The 16483-nt window shown below is 37.3% G+C and overlaps 4 protein-coding genes across 5 annotated transcripts; 1 reads left to right on the top strand and 3 right to left on the bottom strand.

Annotated features, from left to right (window-relative positions):
* Positions 1 to 636: 636 nt before the first annotated feature.
* LOC129945067 (uncharacterized) lies at positions 637 to 4515 on the bottom strand. Its single transcript, XM_056054728.1, has 2 exons — positions 2012 to 4515; positions 637 to 1933 (listed from the first exon to the last, which is right to left on the bottom strand). The coding sequence occupies exons 1-2, from the start codon at positions 4513 to 4515 to the stop codon at positions 637 to 639; spliced, it is 3801 nt and encodes a 1266-aa protein (XP_055910703.1).
* Positions 4516 to 4690: 175 nt separating this feature from the next.
* On the bottom strand, positions 4691 to 6919 carry LOC129945066 (uncharacterized). The gene has a single exon (XM_056054727.1). The coding sequence runs from the start codon at positions 6917 to 6919 to the stop codon at positions 4691 to 4693; it is 2229 nt and encodes a 742-aa protein (XP_055910702.1).
* Positions 6920 to 11530: 4611 nt separating this feature from the next.
* On the top strand, positions 11531 to 13639 carry LOC129947543 (uncharacterized). The gene is made up of 8 exons (XM_056058140.1): positions 11531 to 12131; positions 12193 to 12301; positions 12385 to 12520; positions 12577 to 12721; positions 12780 to 12856; positions 13038 to 13153; positions 13221 to 13335; positions 13399 to 13639. The coding sequence occupies exons 1-8, from the start codon at positions 11563 to 11565 to the stop codon at positions 13593 to 13595; spliced, it is 1464 nt and encodes a 487-aa protein (XP_055914115.1). The 5' UTR covers positions 11531 to 11562; the 3' UTR covers positions 13596 to 13639.
* Positions 13473 to 15268, bottom strand: LOC129947545 (vesicle transport protein GOT1B). 2 transcript variants are annotated; one of them, XM_056058141.1, is made up of 6 exons: positions 15109 to 15268; positions 14948 to 15039; positions 14715 to 14893; positions 14049 to 14130; positions 13943 to 13981; positions 13473 to 13520 (listed from the first exon to the last, which is right to left on the bottom strand). In XM_056058141.1, the coding sequence occupies exons 1-6, from the start codon at positions 15131 to 15133 to the stop codon at positions 13488 to 13490; spliced, it is 450 nt and encodes a 149-aa protein (XP_055914116.1). In that variant the 5' UTR covers positions 15134 to 15268; the 3' UTR covers positions 13473 to 13487. The 2 variants fall into 2 exon arrangements, with proteins under 2 accessions (XP_055914116.1, XP_055914117.1); XM_056058142.1 differs by lacking the exon at positions 13473 to 13520 and adding an exon at positions 13636 to 13871 and having other exon boundaries at positions 15109 to 15267.
* Positions 15269 to 16483: the final 1215 nt, after the last annotated feature.

Below are 16483 nucleotides of genomic sequence, written 5' to 3'. Positions count from 1 at the left end.
AGAAATATGATCCCAAGACAGACTGCTATGATTAAAGCCAGATAGCTGATTGTGTAATGGTGAATGTTGTTAGTAAATATTTTTTCGTTGAGGTTTGCGAGATTCTGATTTTGCAATGTCGACAGCTGAGTTTGGAGTGTTGTTAGTGAGTCAACGTGAGTGTTGTTGAAAATTGGGATTAGATCTAAAGCTGCGTGAACATCACTAGGCTTCGCTATTGCTGATAAGTTTCCAAAACTTATGAAGGATGAATGTACATTGCTTATGGTCATCTGGGTTCCTTGAATTGTAACCAGATTGTTCCGGATTCTGCAATCGTTCTCGATTGAGAGCAGTCCAGCTCCATAGAGCTCCATTTGAAGGGTTTCGGTTTTGCATACAGCTGTAAGTTGAATATTTTTAAGTGCTCCAAATATCCATTGATTTCTATTGTTCAACTAGGTCCATAGAATGTTGTTGATGGATTTAACAATGTTACATGATGTTGCGGTGTCGTTGATAAAAAGAGAGAATTCACAGTTGAACGCTTGTGAACCGGAGTGATATTTTGCCTTTCGGTTTGAGCAGAAAAACTGCATTTCCTTTCCTTTGTTGCACTCCTTGAATTCTGATGAAGTCATTGGAAAATATTGGTCTCTATGACGGTTTATGGCCAGGATTTCTATGGCTGGATTGATTTTCAGAAGCGTGTTGTTTAGTATCAAAGGAACTGGTGTTATTTGGAATAGCTTCTTGTTCAACGAGTGGAATGGTGATTACGAAAATTAAGTGTTTTCCTGCGGAACCACCCTTCGTTGTTGATATTTTGTAGAATTGGAGCAAATCTTCTTGCTCGAATGGTAGTTTTTGTGACAGTGGTAAATGATTTTTTATGTTCATGATTTCAGCCTTAAGTTGAGTAGGTGAGAGCAGTAGAGGGTTGATGTTGCCATAGTGTACATCCGTTAGTGTCTTAAGAATCGTGCCTTCGATCCTTTGAAGATTAGATGCCATCATCATTAGTTGCATTGCGAGTGTAGTGAAGATTTGAAATACTCTAAGCTGGTCAGTTGTGTTTCCGATTCTTCCAATAATCTCGTTGGCTTGATTTTGAAGCATGTTTATGCGATTTCGAACCTTCAGCTGATCATGCTTTATTATGTTGATGGTTGAGTCGATGACAGACGTTTGATTTTTTAACATCGATAATAAAAGAGCCTCATTATTGTTTATATGGTCGATTGTTTTAGACAATTCTTCTGCATAGTCAGAGTCCAGTAGCCCGAATAACGTATGAGCTACGTTTCCCACAACGTTTATTGCTGCTCTAGTACTTCGATGTCTTGAGATTAAGTTGGTGTCTCCTTGGAGTGATATCTTCATATTCGTTAGGTAGGTAACCATCGCATTACATGTTGTTCTAAGCTGTAGTTGATTACATAAGTATTGGAGAGCCTTTGTTCCGTTGTTGAATGCCTCAAGCTCAGCTCGGATGGGTGCTAGGTCATAGTATGTGACTAGGTTCCATTCGTTTGCAATCAGGTTGGTGGAGCCAAGATTTTCGAAGTATAGTCCAGGATTGTTTTTGAATCTTGTAATGTTTATCGGTGATGCAATAACCATTGGAAGCAAGAATAATGATAGAATTACCGTTGTGATTAATGAAGTATTGCATGTTTTCCGTCGTTTTGGTGATGTTTCTGCTTGTGTGTCCTCATCTTCCTGTTCCTGGTTGACATCTTCGCTATCGTCAAGGAGTGGAGCTAGACGATGAATAGGTCGTTTTAATATTCCTGACTGTGTTTTTACGTTAACCACTCGAACTATGTCATCCTGTCCCTTAAAGATGTCGACAATTCTTCCCAACGGCCATTTGAGGGTTGGAATGTTATCTTCCTTTATGATGACTAGGTCACCAATTCTTATATTTTGTTGGCTCGTGTTCCACTTGTTTCTTTGTTAGAGTTGATTGAGGTACTCTGTTGACCATCGTTTCCAAAATTCGTGTTTAAGGTAGCAGATGGTACTCCACCGATTTCTTAGATTTTTGGTCTCTGGAACTATATCGGGGTCAATTTGTGCGGTAAGAGGTTCTCCTATTAAGAAATGTCCAGGTGTAAGTGCGGCAAGATCATTTGGGTTAGTTGACAGTGGAGTTAGTGGCCTTGAATTCAGAATTGCCTCTATTTCGATGACCACAGTTTCTAGTTCCTCATGGGTTAATGAGGCTGTAGATACTGTTCGGAGTAGGAGATGTTTCGCTGATTTGACTGCTGCTTCCCATAATCCGCCGAAGTGGGGGGCTCTTGGTGGAATGAACTTAAAGGTTATTCCCTTATCGCTGCTGGCCTTGATGATGGATTCTCTTGCTTCTGTTGTGTGTAATATATCCTTGAGCTCGGCAAGCTGATTTTTGGCTCCGACGAAATTGGTTGCATTGTCACAATATAGCGTCTGGATTCTTCCTCTTCTACTAATGAATCTTCTCACGGCCCCAATAAAGGCTTCAGTGGTTAAATCTGTTACTATTTCCAAGTGCACTGCCTTAGTTGAGAAGCAGCAAAACACTGCTAAGTAAACCTTGTGTGGTTTCTTACCTCTGATTTTGAAGTGCACCCACAGAGGTCCACAGAAATCTACACCGCTGATAAGGAATGGTCTATTTGGAGTAACTCGGTCGGCAGGAAGATTACCCATTATTTGGGTCATTAGATTTGGTCTGGTTCTTGTACATCTAATGCAGTTATGAACTGTGTGTCGAGCTGTGATCTTCCCCTTAATTGGCCAAAATTGTTGTCTAAGAATGGATAATAAGGTTTGCGGTCCACAGTGATTGTGTGAGTCATGTTTAAATTTGAAAAGCAACTTTGTAATTGATTCGTTGTAGGGGAGTAATATTGGATGTTTTGCATCAAATGATATTGATGCAGCTTCTAGTCGTCCTCCTACTCGAAGAACGTTGTTGTCGTCTAAAAATGGTGCCAGAGTTATAAATGCACTAGATTTGCATAGGCCCTTATTTCTTTTAAGATCTTGAATTTCGCCTTTGAATTCAATGGATTGTATCTGTCTTATAATAGTCATGAGAGATTCGTTAAGTTCCTTGGGTGAAAGCGCCTTCTGTCCCTCCGGATTCACCTTGAGTTTCTTGGCCCTTTTGATGAACCGGAGCATATAGCCAATGGTATTTTGTAGAAACTTGAATGAATTTCGATGTTGTATCTTGTAGATGAATTGACTTGGAGGATCGTCTTGTAGTGCTATAGCAACAATGTGTTTTCTTTTTCGTTCAAGATTTGAATGAGGTTCTTGTTCCCTTGGAGATATTTGTGGCCACGCTGATTCATTTCCATGTAAAAAGAAAGGTCCATAAAGCCACATGTGACAAGACATGAAGTTTCGTGCAGATATTCCTCGAGAGAGCAAGTCTGCGGGATTTTCCTTTGATGGCACATGACGCCACAGGGCTCCCCATGAGTGTTCTTGTATTTTTGCGATTCGATTTGCTACGAAGGTGTGATATGAAGATGACGTTGAGTTTATCCAGGAAAGAACAATTTGGGAATCTGTCCAAAAAAATACTGCCGCTTCTGGAAGTCGCACATCTTCTCGTACTCTGCGGGTGAGTTCAGCTCCTAATACTGCAGCGCATAGTTCGAGTCGAGGAAGTGTTTGTTGTTTTATTGGGGCTACACGCGATTTTGCACACAGTAGCCTGTTGATAGTTGTTCGATCTTGGTATGTTGAACGTAAATATACCGCAGCTCCATAGGCTCGCTCTGAAGCATCCACGAACGTATGAATCTGTATAGACGTAGGGTTTCCCTTGAAAACGTGTCTGGGAATTTTCGCTTGGTCGAGATCTGCTATGTCCTTCCTGAAGCTGAACCATTCTTCTTTGAGGTGTTGTGGAAGCTCGTCACCCCAAGAAAGTTTTGAATGCCAAAGTTTTTGCATGAAGATTTTGGCTTGAACTACAACGGGGCCAAATAGTCCCAATGGATCGAATATTCGTGCGAGCTCTGAACTTACCACACGTTTGGTGATTGATGAAGTATCATTTATTTGAGCCCTCCCCCATAATTCATCTGATTTAGGTTGCCAAACGAGTCCAAGTGTTTTTATGGTGCAGTGGCTTGCGTCAGTGAAGTCAAGGCAGATTTCCTGATCTTCCGGGCGAATATCATTCAACAATTGGGGATGGTTTGCACACCATTTTCGAAGTTTAAATCCGGCGTTGTCCAGGATTGACCTTAGTTGTTTTTGAGCTTCCTTTGCCTGAGTGATGCTGTTGGATCCGCTGATGCAGTCGTCTACATAGAAATCCTCTAATAGGATTTGGCTTCCTATTGGATGTGTTAGCTTGCTTTGAGAGGCTAAAAACTGCAGGCATTTGGTTGCCAAATAGGGGGCGGCTGAGGTTCCGTAAGAGACGGTTTTGAGCTTGTAGTATTTTATGTCTTCTGATGGCTGCTGCCTCCACACGATGAGTTGATAATTCTGATCCTCTTCATGAACGAGAATTTGTCTGTACATTTTTTCGATGTCTGCTGTAAACACAAATTTATGCATTCGAAATCGGAGTAGGATCGAGAAAAGTTTACTTTGAACTGTGGGTCCAGTATGGAGTATGTCATTGAGAGATAGACCCGTAGAGGTTTTAGCCGATGCGTCGAAGACAACACGTAGTTTTGTTGTGCTGCTATCAGGTTTAAGTACACAGTGATGAGGGATGAAGAAGTGAGGTTTTGGGATATCGGTTTGGAATGATTTGTTCCATGTGTCCAAATGCTTCATATTCGTCCATAAATTTGATATAATCGCTCCTTAATGTTGGGTTTTTGTTTAGTCGTCTTTCTAATGACATAAAACGGTTGAGTGCTAATTGCCTTGAGTCACCCAAGGCTTCACCATTTTCTCGGAATGGTAGTCGAACTTCAAAGCGGCCGGTATTAGACCTGGTTACTGTTTGAGTGAAATGTGTTTCACAGAATTTCTCGGCTGTCGTCATGGATCTTGGCGAGTCTTCGAAGTCATCCAGTTTCCAGAACCTTTCAATGAGGTCATTAGTAGAATCGTCTTCGCAGAAGATTGCACAAGTGGCATTGTTGTAAGCTACGTTTTCAATTTTTCCTGCCACAACCCAACCAAGGACGGTGTTCTGTAACAATGGCATCTTGTCACCAATTCGTATTTGTTCTGGACGTATGAGTTGATGATACAATTCTGCTCCAAGCAGAACATCAATTTTGTCGGATTGATGAAAGTTTGGGTCTGCGAGATTGATGTTTTCAGGAATGGACCAGGTTGTTGTATCCAGATTCTGCGTAGGTTGAGGTGACGCGATGCTTGGAAGGATGAATGCTTCCACTCTGCAGTTGAACTTTCCAATTGACGATTGAAGTTTGATGTTGACTCGTTGTGTGGAGCTTCGTGTTCTTCGTCCGATGCCTTCGCTACATAGAGATGATGGTTTGGGTGATAAAGATAGGCGTTTGATAAGCCTCTCTGATACCAGATTGATCAATGAACCTGAGTCTAAAATCGCTCTGACCACACAGGATTGCCCATTGTTTGCGGTGATGATAACTCTTGCTGTAGCCAACAGCACGTAGTCCTGGTTGTCATTAAGCTTTTGAATCGTAGCTACCGTCATTGGTGCCGAAGCCTCAGTCTTCGTTGTGCTAGGTTTAGCAGTTGTAATCTCTGAAGTCTTCGTTGTGCTAAGTTTAGCAGTTGTAGTCTCTGAAGTAGTTGCGCCAGTAGGTGCGTTGGATGGACGCGGAATTTTTGGTACCAAGTGCAACAGGGTGTTATGCTTGCCTGTGCACTTGGAGCAGCTTCGTGACACACATGTTTTTGCTGTGTGATCGGCCTTGAAACAATTCACGCATAATCGTTGTCTTTGCGTCCATCTTAATCTCTCAGCGGCTGACATCTTCAGGAACTTTTCGCAATAAAAAATTGGGTGGTTCTTATTGCCACATACCTTGCAGTTATCGATGTTGGAGGTAGCAATGTTGGATACCACCTTGGTTCGGTCTTTTCCCCCAACAGCTTCTAGGGCCTCAAAACGGCTCTTCAAGAATTTGAGGAATTCTTCTATTGTTGGAAGTTCTCGAGGGTTCTTGACAGATTGCTCATATAGTAGATGGCTTTGTCGATCTAACTTCTTTGTTAATAGATAAATGAGCAGAGGAGCCCACGAATCTGTATCGATGCTGAGAGCCTTCAAAGCTGCCAAAGATTCATGAATTGTATCATGAAACTCTCTCATGGTTTTTACTTCGGAGTTTTGCTGCGGCAAACCCAAAATTTTTTGAATAAGGGACAACGTCTGGGCCCTTTTGTTGCTAAATCGGTCTTGAAGAGTCTTCCATGCGATCGTGTAGTTTTCCTCTGTCAGTTCCAAGTGCCTTAGCAGGCGTTCTGCATCACCAGACACATTTGTTTTTAAATACCACATTTTTTGTATTTGCGGTAAATCTTGGTGGTGTATCATCTTGGTGAAGATGTCAGAAAACGTCTGCCATTTTAGATAATCGCCGTCAAACTTCGGGATTGTCATCTTTGGGAGCTGCACTGACAGATGATCATTCCTTGTATTATTGGTAGGTCCTTTTAGTGACGATCGGTTCTTCAGAATTTTTATTTCAAACTCTGAATAAGAGTTCATGTCGTAACCTTCTGTAAGTGGGTTTTCGCACTTCTCCCAAATTGAATAATGTAGTTCTTCAATTTGGCTCCAGAGTTTATTCATTGCCTCCAGGCATTGAATGGGAACTTCTTCCTTAACTCGACCGTTAATGAGCCGGGATAATGAGTTCATTAGTTCCTTTTGGCGACGCATGAGAGTAAGCACCTCGTGCGATGTTTGTTCTTCTTCCTCAGGTGTTTTTACTTTTCCCTCGGGGGTTGTTTTTTCTGTCCAGGTTTCCATTGTGAACCTTCTTGTCAGATTTTTATGGATTGATGCTAGTAAAACGTAATGTGTCGCTGACCAAATCTTTAGGTTGACGATTTAAAGTCGGGGTCACCAAATGTTTTGTAAAGTCAAATTGTTCAATACAATTATTGACTTTTCTTACTGTACATAAACAATAAGATTAAGAGGAATCAAGATCCAAGCACTTGAACTTGTTCTTGTGGAGATTCGTAAATAAAAACACCTTGGTATGGTTGGTTGTTACTGACGAATGCATTTATTGTTGACAATTATGTCTCTTTTATACTTAAACTATTCATTACACATAATACAATTTTTATTGCAAAGTATCGATTACATATAATAATAATTTCCTTACAAATCAAAATATATACAAATTATGTCAATCAATAACATTTAAATATGTCAGCATTAAAATAAATAAATAAAAACAATAACACAAATCGAAGTTGCGCTGGTCATTGCCTCCTGTTGTGTCATCAGTATTCGTTGAAGTAGATCATAGTTGCGCTGGTCATTGCCTCCTGTTGTGTCATCGCTATAGTAGGTCGTCAATGCGATGAACAATCTTTAACCCGCGCTTCCACTGCTTACAAATCACAAAAAGCAGTTGTGAAGACTACACAGCTTACACTAGTAGAGTCAATAAGAGCTGTAAGCAATTTCAACTTGGAAAGCTGACAAGTGAGCAATTTAAGTGCTTAATTTTTGTCAAAGGGTTGCATGCTTCATGTGACTCAGATGTCCGAACAAGATTACTTGCATAGCTGCAATCAGGAGACGAAACAAAAATTACGCTTTCGAACTTGCTATTGGAATGTCAGAGAATTGCAACACTAAAGCAAGATTCTCAATTGCTCGAAACTGCACCACTCAAAGCAAATGCAGTTTCTTACGGCAGAAAGAAACAGCCGAACAACAATGCTCTACCCATCAGTCATCCCACATCAGGCAGTTCCACATCTATCAAGACATTGCCGCGTACACCATGCTGGGGATGTGGTGGTATGCATTTTGCTGCAGACTGCTCATTCAAGAACCACCAATGCTCATCATGCAAGCGTACTGGTCACAAAGAGGGTTACTGTTCTTGCTTTGCCAAAGCAAACACCAATCAACAATCATCAAGACCCAAAGGCAAATCCAACAAAAGACAACGAAAATCAAATGTAGTTGCAGTCAACACACTTCAAAACGCAAATCGCAAATTTATAGAAGTTCATATAAATGGATTAGCAGTCAATCTTCAATTAGACACTGGAGCTGACGTCACAATTCTATCGAAGAATAATTGGGAGAAGTTGGGGAGCCCTAAGCTTTTTTTGGACAACAACTCAGAATCGGTAATTGATGCTCAGGGTAGAATAATTACCATGCTTGGTTCTTTCATTGCAGATGTTAAACTGGGTGATAAAACATCAAAACTGTCTTGTCGTGTAGCTGACCTTCCAAATTTAAATCTTTTTGGAATAAATTGGATAGACGAATTTCGTCTATGGGATCAGCCATTTAGTAACATATCCAAAATACTCCGTTTAACATCAACATCAACAATTTCTATAGACGTTCATATACAGAAGATAAAAAAAGAATTTGCAGACATTTTCACTGAAGCCCTGGGTCATTGCACTAAATTCAGGCCAAAATTATACCTGAGAGAGAATGCTACACCAATATATCGAGCGAAACGACCAGTTCCGTATGCAGAACTTCAGCAAGTCGAAGAAGAATTGAACCGACTGGAACGATTGGGTGTTATAACGCCGATAGATTTTTCGGAGTGGGCAGCACCCATAGTTGCCGTTCGTAAAGCCAATGGCAATGTAAGGATATGCCCCACTCAGTTTTGCAGCCACCAGTTCAAAAATTTCTGTGAATCAGCAGGTATTCTTCACATGAAAACTGCACCGTTTCATCCCCAATCGAACGGGCAAGCCGAAAGATTTGTCGGCACGCTCAAACGATCTCTTCAAAAACTTAAAGGGGAGGTAACCATGCAGGAAGCTCTGCAACAGTTCTTATTCATGTATAGGACAACTCCAAACCGCAACACGCCGAACAGTACGTCACCAGCTGAAGCAATGTATAACAGAAAAATCAGAACATCGTTGGATCTTCTAATTCAACCAAAGTTGAACCAGCCAGTCATCAATAAAAAACAAAACCTGAGTTTCAATCGACAGTATGGAGCAAAGCACAGATCATTCGCTGTAGGAGATGCAGTTTTCGTCAAGCTGTATCGCTCAAACAAAAGCAGGTGGATTCCAGGTGAAATACTGGAGAGAGTTGGAGCAGTCAACTATAATGTTCGCATCAACACAAGAGATAGACTAGTGCGGTCTCACACAAATCAAATTAGACCGAGATCATCCACACAGACGTCATCGACACCAACAGCGCAAATACCTCTTTCAACACTTTTGCAAGATTTCAACATGAAACCAATTCCAGAACTCCAAAGTCCGGAGATAGCCGCCAGCCAAAGTTCACAGCCTGTAGCAGTTGCCTCAGAGGAGTGCCCACAACATAGCAGAAGATTTGATTGGGAGCTTGGGGACAACAATCCAAGTGGTTCGGATCAGCGAGAAGCAATCATCACTCCACCGTCTATCCAGAGACGATCGAATAGAAAGCGTAGAGCAACAAAGAGATATTCTCCTCCCTCACCACCAGCTAAAAGGGGAGGTGTTACCACCCTAAGGGTACGACATCCCTGACCTACGGAATGACAGAAGACCTCACGTACCAGCCCTGGACGCAGAGGGTCATTGTGAAGGGACAGATTCTGGCGGGAACATAAAATCACGGACATTCCATAATTTTTCATTCTCATCCTAACATACTTGTTTTTGCTTAGATTCTTCTTTACCTCATGTATTATAATTATTGTAGAATTTTGTTAGTTATTTTCATTACTTATTAAAATAAAACTTGTATAAAAACATAATATATATAAAATCTATAATACTGTCGTCGCTATATTATGGAGGGGTGGTACCTATCGGCTATGGTGACATTAGCTAGTGCAGTATTTTTTTACTTAAATATTGTATATAAACCTTGGTACGGCGAACGTTAAAAAACAGCTCCATGATAATACCATAGATTTCATATACAGAGCCGCCAAGTTAAGGCGCAGCTATAATAGGCATAAGCTTATGTCAAAAACCCAACGAAAATTCACTTAAGTTTGTGAAATTACTGCGGGTAGCCATAATGCAATTTTGCTCACGTATCTACATGTCAGATTTTACTTATGCGGCGAGGGACTGGGAACGCTCTTGCTTAAGTTAACGAAACTGAGAAAAATTGAACGAAACGGAGCTAGTCTCCATTATGTTCACTCGTATTGAGATTCTTTGTATTCGCACGTTTACTTATGCGCGCATATGCTAAGTTATGTCTTTTATAGTTTGTCCTTTAGTCGTTATATTGCCTGCTTTATTATTGCTTTCCTTTTTTTATTTGTATTTTTTAAACGTTTTTTTACGACCTTTTATAGTCTACCAAGTTGTTGTTTTCTAAAATTGTTTTTAAGAGGAAGACAGAAAATGTTCGGCAATCAGCCGATTTTCTACCAATAAATTGTTTAATATTTCGATAAAATCAACCAACCACATAGACGGAAATCTTTTTTTTTGATAGAAAATTGGTAATTATCACCTAATAAATGGCTGAATCACAAACACGCTTCAGCTTCGGCTTCGCCTGACGTTTACGAGTTCAGCCATAGGAATTCAATGCATGCTATCACAATGAAGCTTGAACGTAATGTGACTCCAATCGGAAGCTCTAGTTCAATTATCTGAACATTTGCTTTGTCTGACAGCTCATCAGCTGTAAAAATATGTCAACAAACAGAATATTTGCTCTTTGGAGGGATGAAATAATAGAAATGTCATTCAAAGCAACCTCGAAACAAGCCTAACGTAACGCAGACGAAGCCGAAGCTGAAGCGTGTATGTGTTTCAGCCATAAATGCTATTGCAAGACTTTTGACAGTTCGTTCAATATTGAAAAATCTTAAAATTAAATCGTTTTGACCAACTGATCTTCTCTCAGTCGATTCCACCATGTACTATGTTTTTTGGCCCACTAATGTGTAGTCCCAGATTTGAGTACTGCCTGATTGATCTTAATGAAGAAATCGTGTACACCTAGACTCCAAATGAATAAATACAATCATTGAACACTAAATTTCGGACGTCCCGAAGGACAATGACATTTCAGTTTATGTTTTTGAAATATTGCAACAACTAGAAATGTATCTAAATAGAAACTATTTTAAAGGAATTTAAAATATTTTGATAATACTTTATTTTCTTTCCATAAACCAATAAATTTAGTTTTTATAATAAATATAAAAAAAATAGTACTATTGAACTCATAGAAATTCAATTGTATGAAAGTACTACAATTGTACAGAATGTTCTTCCCTCATTTCACTCGTTTCTTATTTAAAAAAAATAACTAAAATGGATGCAAAAAATGTATACATAAAATAAGAAAAAAATGCACTTAGCCAATCAGAATGACTTGACTAAGTTGTCACTAGCCCAGTGAATGCCCCTAGGTTATTAATTCTAAACGTCAGAAAAACAAAGTTGTCAAACTAAGTACAAAATTAAAAACAAAACATGAGTGTTGTGAAAATTTTTCTACCAAAAAATGTTTTTTACAAGCAAAAAGAATGTGAAATTTTTGGTGAAATACAAATAACCGAAAAGTCTATTTCATATTTTGTCGTCTCAGATGAAAATCAAAATGAATTAAGACATCTGGGCTATGTTGTGCCATTGGGAAAGAAAATAAATAAAGATGTGTCCATGATCTTTTCCTATGACTCGCATCATCCATCAATTTATTTAACTAAACTTAATATTAAGACTCCCAGTACAACGGTTCCAATTGTCTGCCTTTATGATTCAAAGAAAATTGTGCAATTACACTATCCAGATCAGAAAAAATGCAAGTACGACCAAAATCCTGGAGACACTCGAATGTTATATGATCTACTTGTCTCATTCCAAAATAAGCCAAATAAGGCTGTTAGTCGGCATACAATTCTTGCCCTTCTGCTATCATTTATATGGGAATGCATTCACAGATCTTTTGCTGCTGTAGAATATCCGCCAATATGTTGGTTCTTCAAAAAATTGGTTCTGTATGAACAGTATACAAATTGGAAGATGATCAAGTCCACACGGTCAGTTAGAAAATATTTATCTATCTTTTGCTAAAAGTACGCATACATATTGATGTTTCAGGAAAAGAACGGCTAATATTATTTTGGATAAAATATTGGGCCTGGTCTTAATGATCATACTCTTGCTTTTGATAACAAAACCAGGTGACGATCTTATTCAAATCTCTCACGTAAGTAAAATTTAACTTAAACTTAAAATTTTTGATTTTTTGAAACCATTACATACATCTATTTTTATTCATTCGCGGTTTAGTTTGTCATTCAGCGGCTAAGGCAGCTTTTAGGAGCTCTTAAGGGAAGTCCAATTGGCTTAAAATTGAATGACCATTTAAATAATTTCTTTTTGGATTGCTTCACCTATCACATAGATTTGTGGGCAACTTTTCTTGGTAAGACTTTTTGTGGTTGCTCAAAAGTGTAAGATTCGAATTAATTTTTATTACAGAACTAATTGAACCAATTGTTAGACAGCTTTTCGTGCCCATGGCCTTGTTAGGTTTGATGGGATTCTCCTTTCAGCTTGCAATGTTAGCGGATCTTATAGGACTTGTAGGCTTGCATGCTCATAGCTTTTATATTTATACAGCAGTGTAAGGACTTCATAACGCTAGTGTAATTTTTTTTTAATTTTTAATTATATTTTAATAGATTATACAAAGTTGAAATCAAAGGCCTCCAAGTATTATGGAAAGTTGTGTTGGGAAAACGCCGGAATCCGCTAAAAAGTATGTACCTACCTTCATAATTTTGCAATGATTGATTTGGATTTATATAAAAAGTTTTTGAAAGTCAATAAGTGCTCCGGATTCAAATGATCGAAATATGTACATACATTCTTGTTAAAGCATTGAATTTCAACAGATGTAGAAACAGAAGCATGTATATTTTTATTTTTCTTTCTTGCAGATAGAGTTGAAGCTCACGAATACATGAACCGTCAATTATATTTAGCTACAATGTTTTTCGCTTCCTTGGTTTTTCTTCTCCCCACGATTTTGGTGTATTACACAGTTTTTACAACGGTAAGTTTTTTTTTTTAAATAAAACGTGTAGTAAATATTTTAACACAAAGTAATTTTAAACTTTCAGTTGCGCTTGGCAATTTTCCTTGTCACTGTCATATTAAAAAGCATACAACGAACAATTATTGAATTTCCTCTGGAGACACTTATTAAATGGAGTCTGGGTCGGTTCTTTGAAATTGGTAAATTGACATTAAATGTACTTTTTTTCTTTGATCTTTTTGTTAACTCATTTTATTTTACAGATAGTCTTTATCTGCAACATATTAACATGGCATTCCAGCAAAATTTTATGAAAACTACTGTATTTGAAATGAATGTTAAATCGTCGCGTTTAAGCAGAGTGTTTTCCTGTGAAGCAGGATTTCTGAAAGAAAATAAATTAAATGAAAATGTAACCCTTAAGAGTATACTTATTAAAATTTTAAAAGGTTCTTTCTGAGAAAAGTTCATATTAAAATAGCAAATGCAAAAACAGCAAACTCATTTAATTTTTTTAATAAGGAATTATTTTTACTTTTGTAAGGAATGGCTTTGAACAATTTATTATTTTTATATTTTTGTACAAACTGTATATTATGTGAAAAACAAAAAAAAAACTGTTTCCCATGATTGTGTTGTCTTGAAGACCCTTAAAATCATTGACTGGTTCGAGTCATAAGTGAAAGTAAATTAACTGATAAGCGAACACAGAAAGACACACCGCACTACTCACTTACTACAAAAAGTTTATGTAAATTTCAATTTGTTTTATTTGAGAAATTGGATTGGAAATTCCATCTACTATACCCTCGTTCGGTTTGTGTCGCCTCCAATTTTTTGGATAATCTAGAAAAAGATTTACACATTTTTGCGTTGCTTTTTTGTTAATAAGTTGTGATTTGAATTTAAATACCTTGTTGATAAAAGGTGTGCTGAGAATGCTTCCCAAAATTGGAACTCTTCCTAGGAAATTGACCGCTACTGGGAAAAATCCGCTGAAATAATTTTGTTTTAGTGTATTTATACAATTATAATACAATACAATTTATTTGGAGTCGTGTTTTTATTAAATAAAGAGCTAAAGTATTTCTCTTGATATTTTGAAATTATTAAATTTAAAAAAAAAAAATACGGTTATAAATACATCGTTTAAATTTGTTTTCAGCTTCCTTTTTTTTAAACTGCATTTAAATTTTATCTGGCTTTACGAAACACAAACTAAATTTAATACTTAATACTTGTTTAAAAGTTTGTAGAATGTTTGTCACACTTTCTTATTCAAAACATACAACTTTTCCGTAAGACTGGAATTCAAAACAATTTTTTTTTTCAATTTAACAAATAAATCTATTGTTCTTACCTAAATTTGAACTAGATTGGATTGGAACACAGATGTATTAATATAGGTATATACTTTTATTTCTAACTTAATTTTTGGTGTTAAACTGCCAAATAACAGAACAAAAAGTAAGGGTATCTAATAATAATGCATCGGATTAAAACTTAAAACTAAAAAAACAGAAAATATAAAACAGGCACCAAATCTGTGGTAACCGTTTTAAAATGTACATATTCTTACCTAAATAAGACGAAAAATCCATAGGATTCAATAATCATTCCTATAATAGGAAAACCCAAAAGCACTACAGTAATTCCACCAAAGAACGATACACTTCCTTTGAGTTTATGTTTTTGAAAGAAAAATCTAAACGTCCTTTCCACTCCAATCACGCATCCTAAGCCGCTTAAGAAGAGTATCTATAAATTAATAAGCTTCGTACAATGACTTTCAAATTAATATAAGAAACTTACATTGCCAATTGCAAGTAGACCTTTGTCAAACAAAAACATAACACCTAGGAAGAGAAATGAAACTCCAAAGCACGAAAGCCCTATGCCGATTTCTGAAAATATATAAAAACATATTTGTGGTTGGGTGTGGAAATACACAATAGATCTTGTTTAATATTCACTTTGGAGATCTGTAACTTGAATCATTTTTGTTTAGATTTATTTTATAATTTAGTTTAAAATTCAAAAAGAAGAACAAAATTTATGACTCTAGGTGTTGTCAGAGTCCACGTAAACTTGCTAATTGACAGTAAACAGCTGTTTGGGTACAACGTGTTCATCATTTAAATGAACTAATTCTTCGTTTACATGCAGCAGTGAAAATTATATTTTAAATTTGCGATCTACGTTTTTCTTGGGCTTTTAGTTGGTAAAGAGTAGCACCTATCTCTACTGGCGTTTTTCTTTTTTTATGGCTAAACCACAAGCACGCATTAAGTCTGTCGGGATTTTGACTTCTTACTGACTTTACGATAAAATGTGACATAAAGTGGGATCTAAGAATTTGCAAAACGTAATTTTGCTTCAAAACTCGGGCGTTCAAAAGAAATTTTACTTAAGTGTACTTACACATTTTTAATTTCTTTCTTTTTTTAAATAAATTTCACAACAGCAGGAAAGACATTCAGATTGTGAAATAAAACAAACAAACCCAAAAATATAGAAAATAAATATATATGGGGCGTTGAAATCGAGCTTATGACATTTCTAATCTTAAGCGAGTACAAAGCTTGAGGTAACACTTCAAACTGCCTTATAAAAGCAAAGTGTTTCTATTTATTATTTCACAGCCAGTACGACCGAACTTGATTGTAATGGTTTAGCTATTGGTTCAGAACAAAGTCATAAGTGTTGAACAAAAAATTATGTTTCTTTTTAAACTGAACGTCTAGAGTTTCCAACTTGTGTTTTTTTCTTTTCGGAACATATTTTGACCTTGCTTAGACCATCCTCTATGAGCTCAGAAAAAAAGTAAATGAACAGACCAAGTCGAATGCTGAACACAAGATTCAGAATCCTCATCCACGATTCTCTCAAAAAATAAATGAAATGGTTGTTTTATTACAATTAAGCTAGGCGCGCACATGCAACTTTTCGAAACCAAATAGTTCGAACGTTAGTTGCCCAAACATCGTGCCAAAACACAAACTAAAAAGTTACTCGAATGGGCGACAGAATGGTTTCTTTCTGCATGTGCGTGGACTCTCATATAAGTCTATAGTGCTCAGTATAGAAACCAAACAGTTTTGAAACTAAAAGTTACATGTGCGCGCCTAGCCTTAGTTTTTATTTATTAATTAAAGTTTCTTGTTTTTGTAAAAGAATATTACAAGCAAAATGACAAATGTCAAATACTGACAGCTAAGTCCTCAGTTGTGTTTGGAAAATAACACACTTCGTTCAGAGGATATTCAGAGCATGCTCATACTCTGTTCCAGGACTCATTTCTGAGCTAAAAAAGAAAAACCCCTTATATTACACTGGATAGTGTTTTCA

The sequence above is a fragment of the Eupeodes corollae genome, chromosome 2 (genome assembly GCF_945859685.1).
Source record: "Eupeodes corollae chromosome 2, idEupCoro1.1, whole genome shotgun sequence".
NCBI classification, from domain to species: Eukaryota; Metazoa; Arthropoda; class Insecta; order Diptera; family Syrphidae; genus Eupeodes; species Eupeodes corollae.
The sequence above is the reverse complement of the archived record's forward strand: the minus strand, read 5'-3'. Positions and strand labels throughout refer to the sequence as shown.

Coding starts and splice junctions, on each gene's coding strand:
- LOC129945067 (XM_056054728.1), bottom strand. CDS start 4,515: ATGTACAGACAAATTCTCGTTCATGAAGAGGATCAGAATTATCAACTC. Junction 1,934..2,011: donor ACCAAAAATCTAAGAAATCG/GTGGAGTACCAT, acceptor ACTCTAACAAAG/AAACAAGTGGAACACGAGCC.
- LOC129945066 (XM_056054727.1), bottom strand. CDS start 6,919: ATGGAAACCTGGACAGAAAAAACAACCCCCGAGGGAAAAGTAAAAACA.
- LOC129947543 (XM_056058140.1), top strand. CDS start 11,563: ATGAGTGTTGTGAAAATTTTTCTACCAAAAAATGTTTTTTACAAGCAA. Junction 12,857..13,037: donor ACGCCGGAATCCGCTAAAAA/GTATGTACCTAC, acceptor TCTTTCTTGCAG/ATAGAGTTGAAGCTCACGAA. Junction 13,154..13,220: donor ATTACACAGTTTTTACAACG/GTAAGTTTTTTT, acceptor TTAAACTTTCAG/TTGCGCTTGGCAATTTTCCT.
- LOC129947545 (XM_056058141.1), bottom strand. CDS start 15,133: ATGATTCAAGTTACAGATCTCCAAA. Junction 15,040..15,108: donor TCAAGTTACAGATCTCCAAA/GTGAATATTAAA, acceptor ATATATTTTCAG/AAATCGGCATAGGGCTTTCG. Junction 13,982..14,048: donor GCACACCTTTTATCAACAAG/GTATTTAAATTC, acceptor ATCTTTTTCTAG/ATTATCCAAAAAATTGGAGG.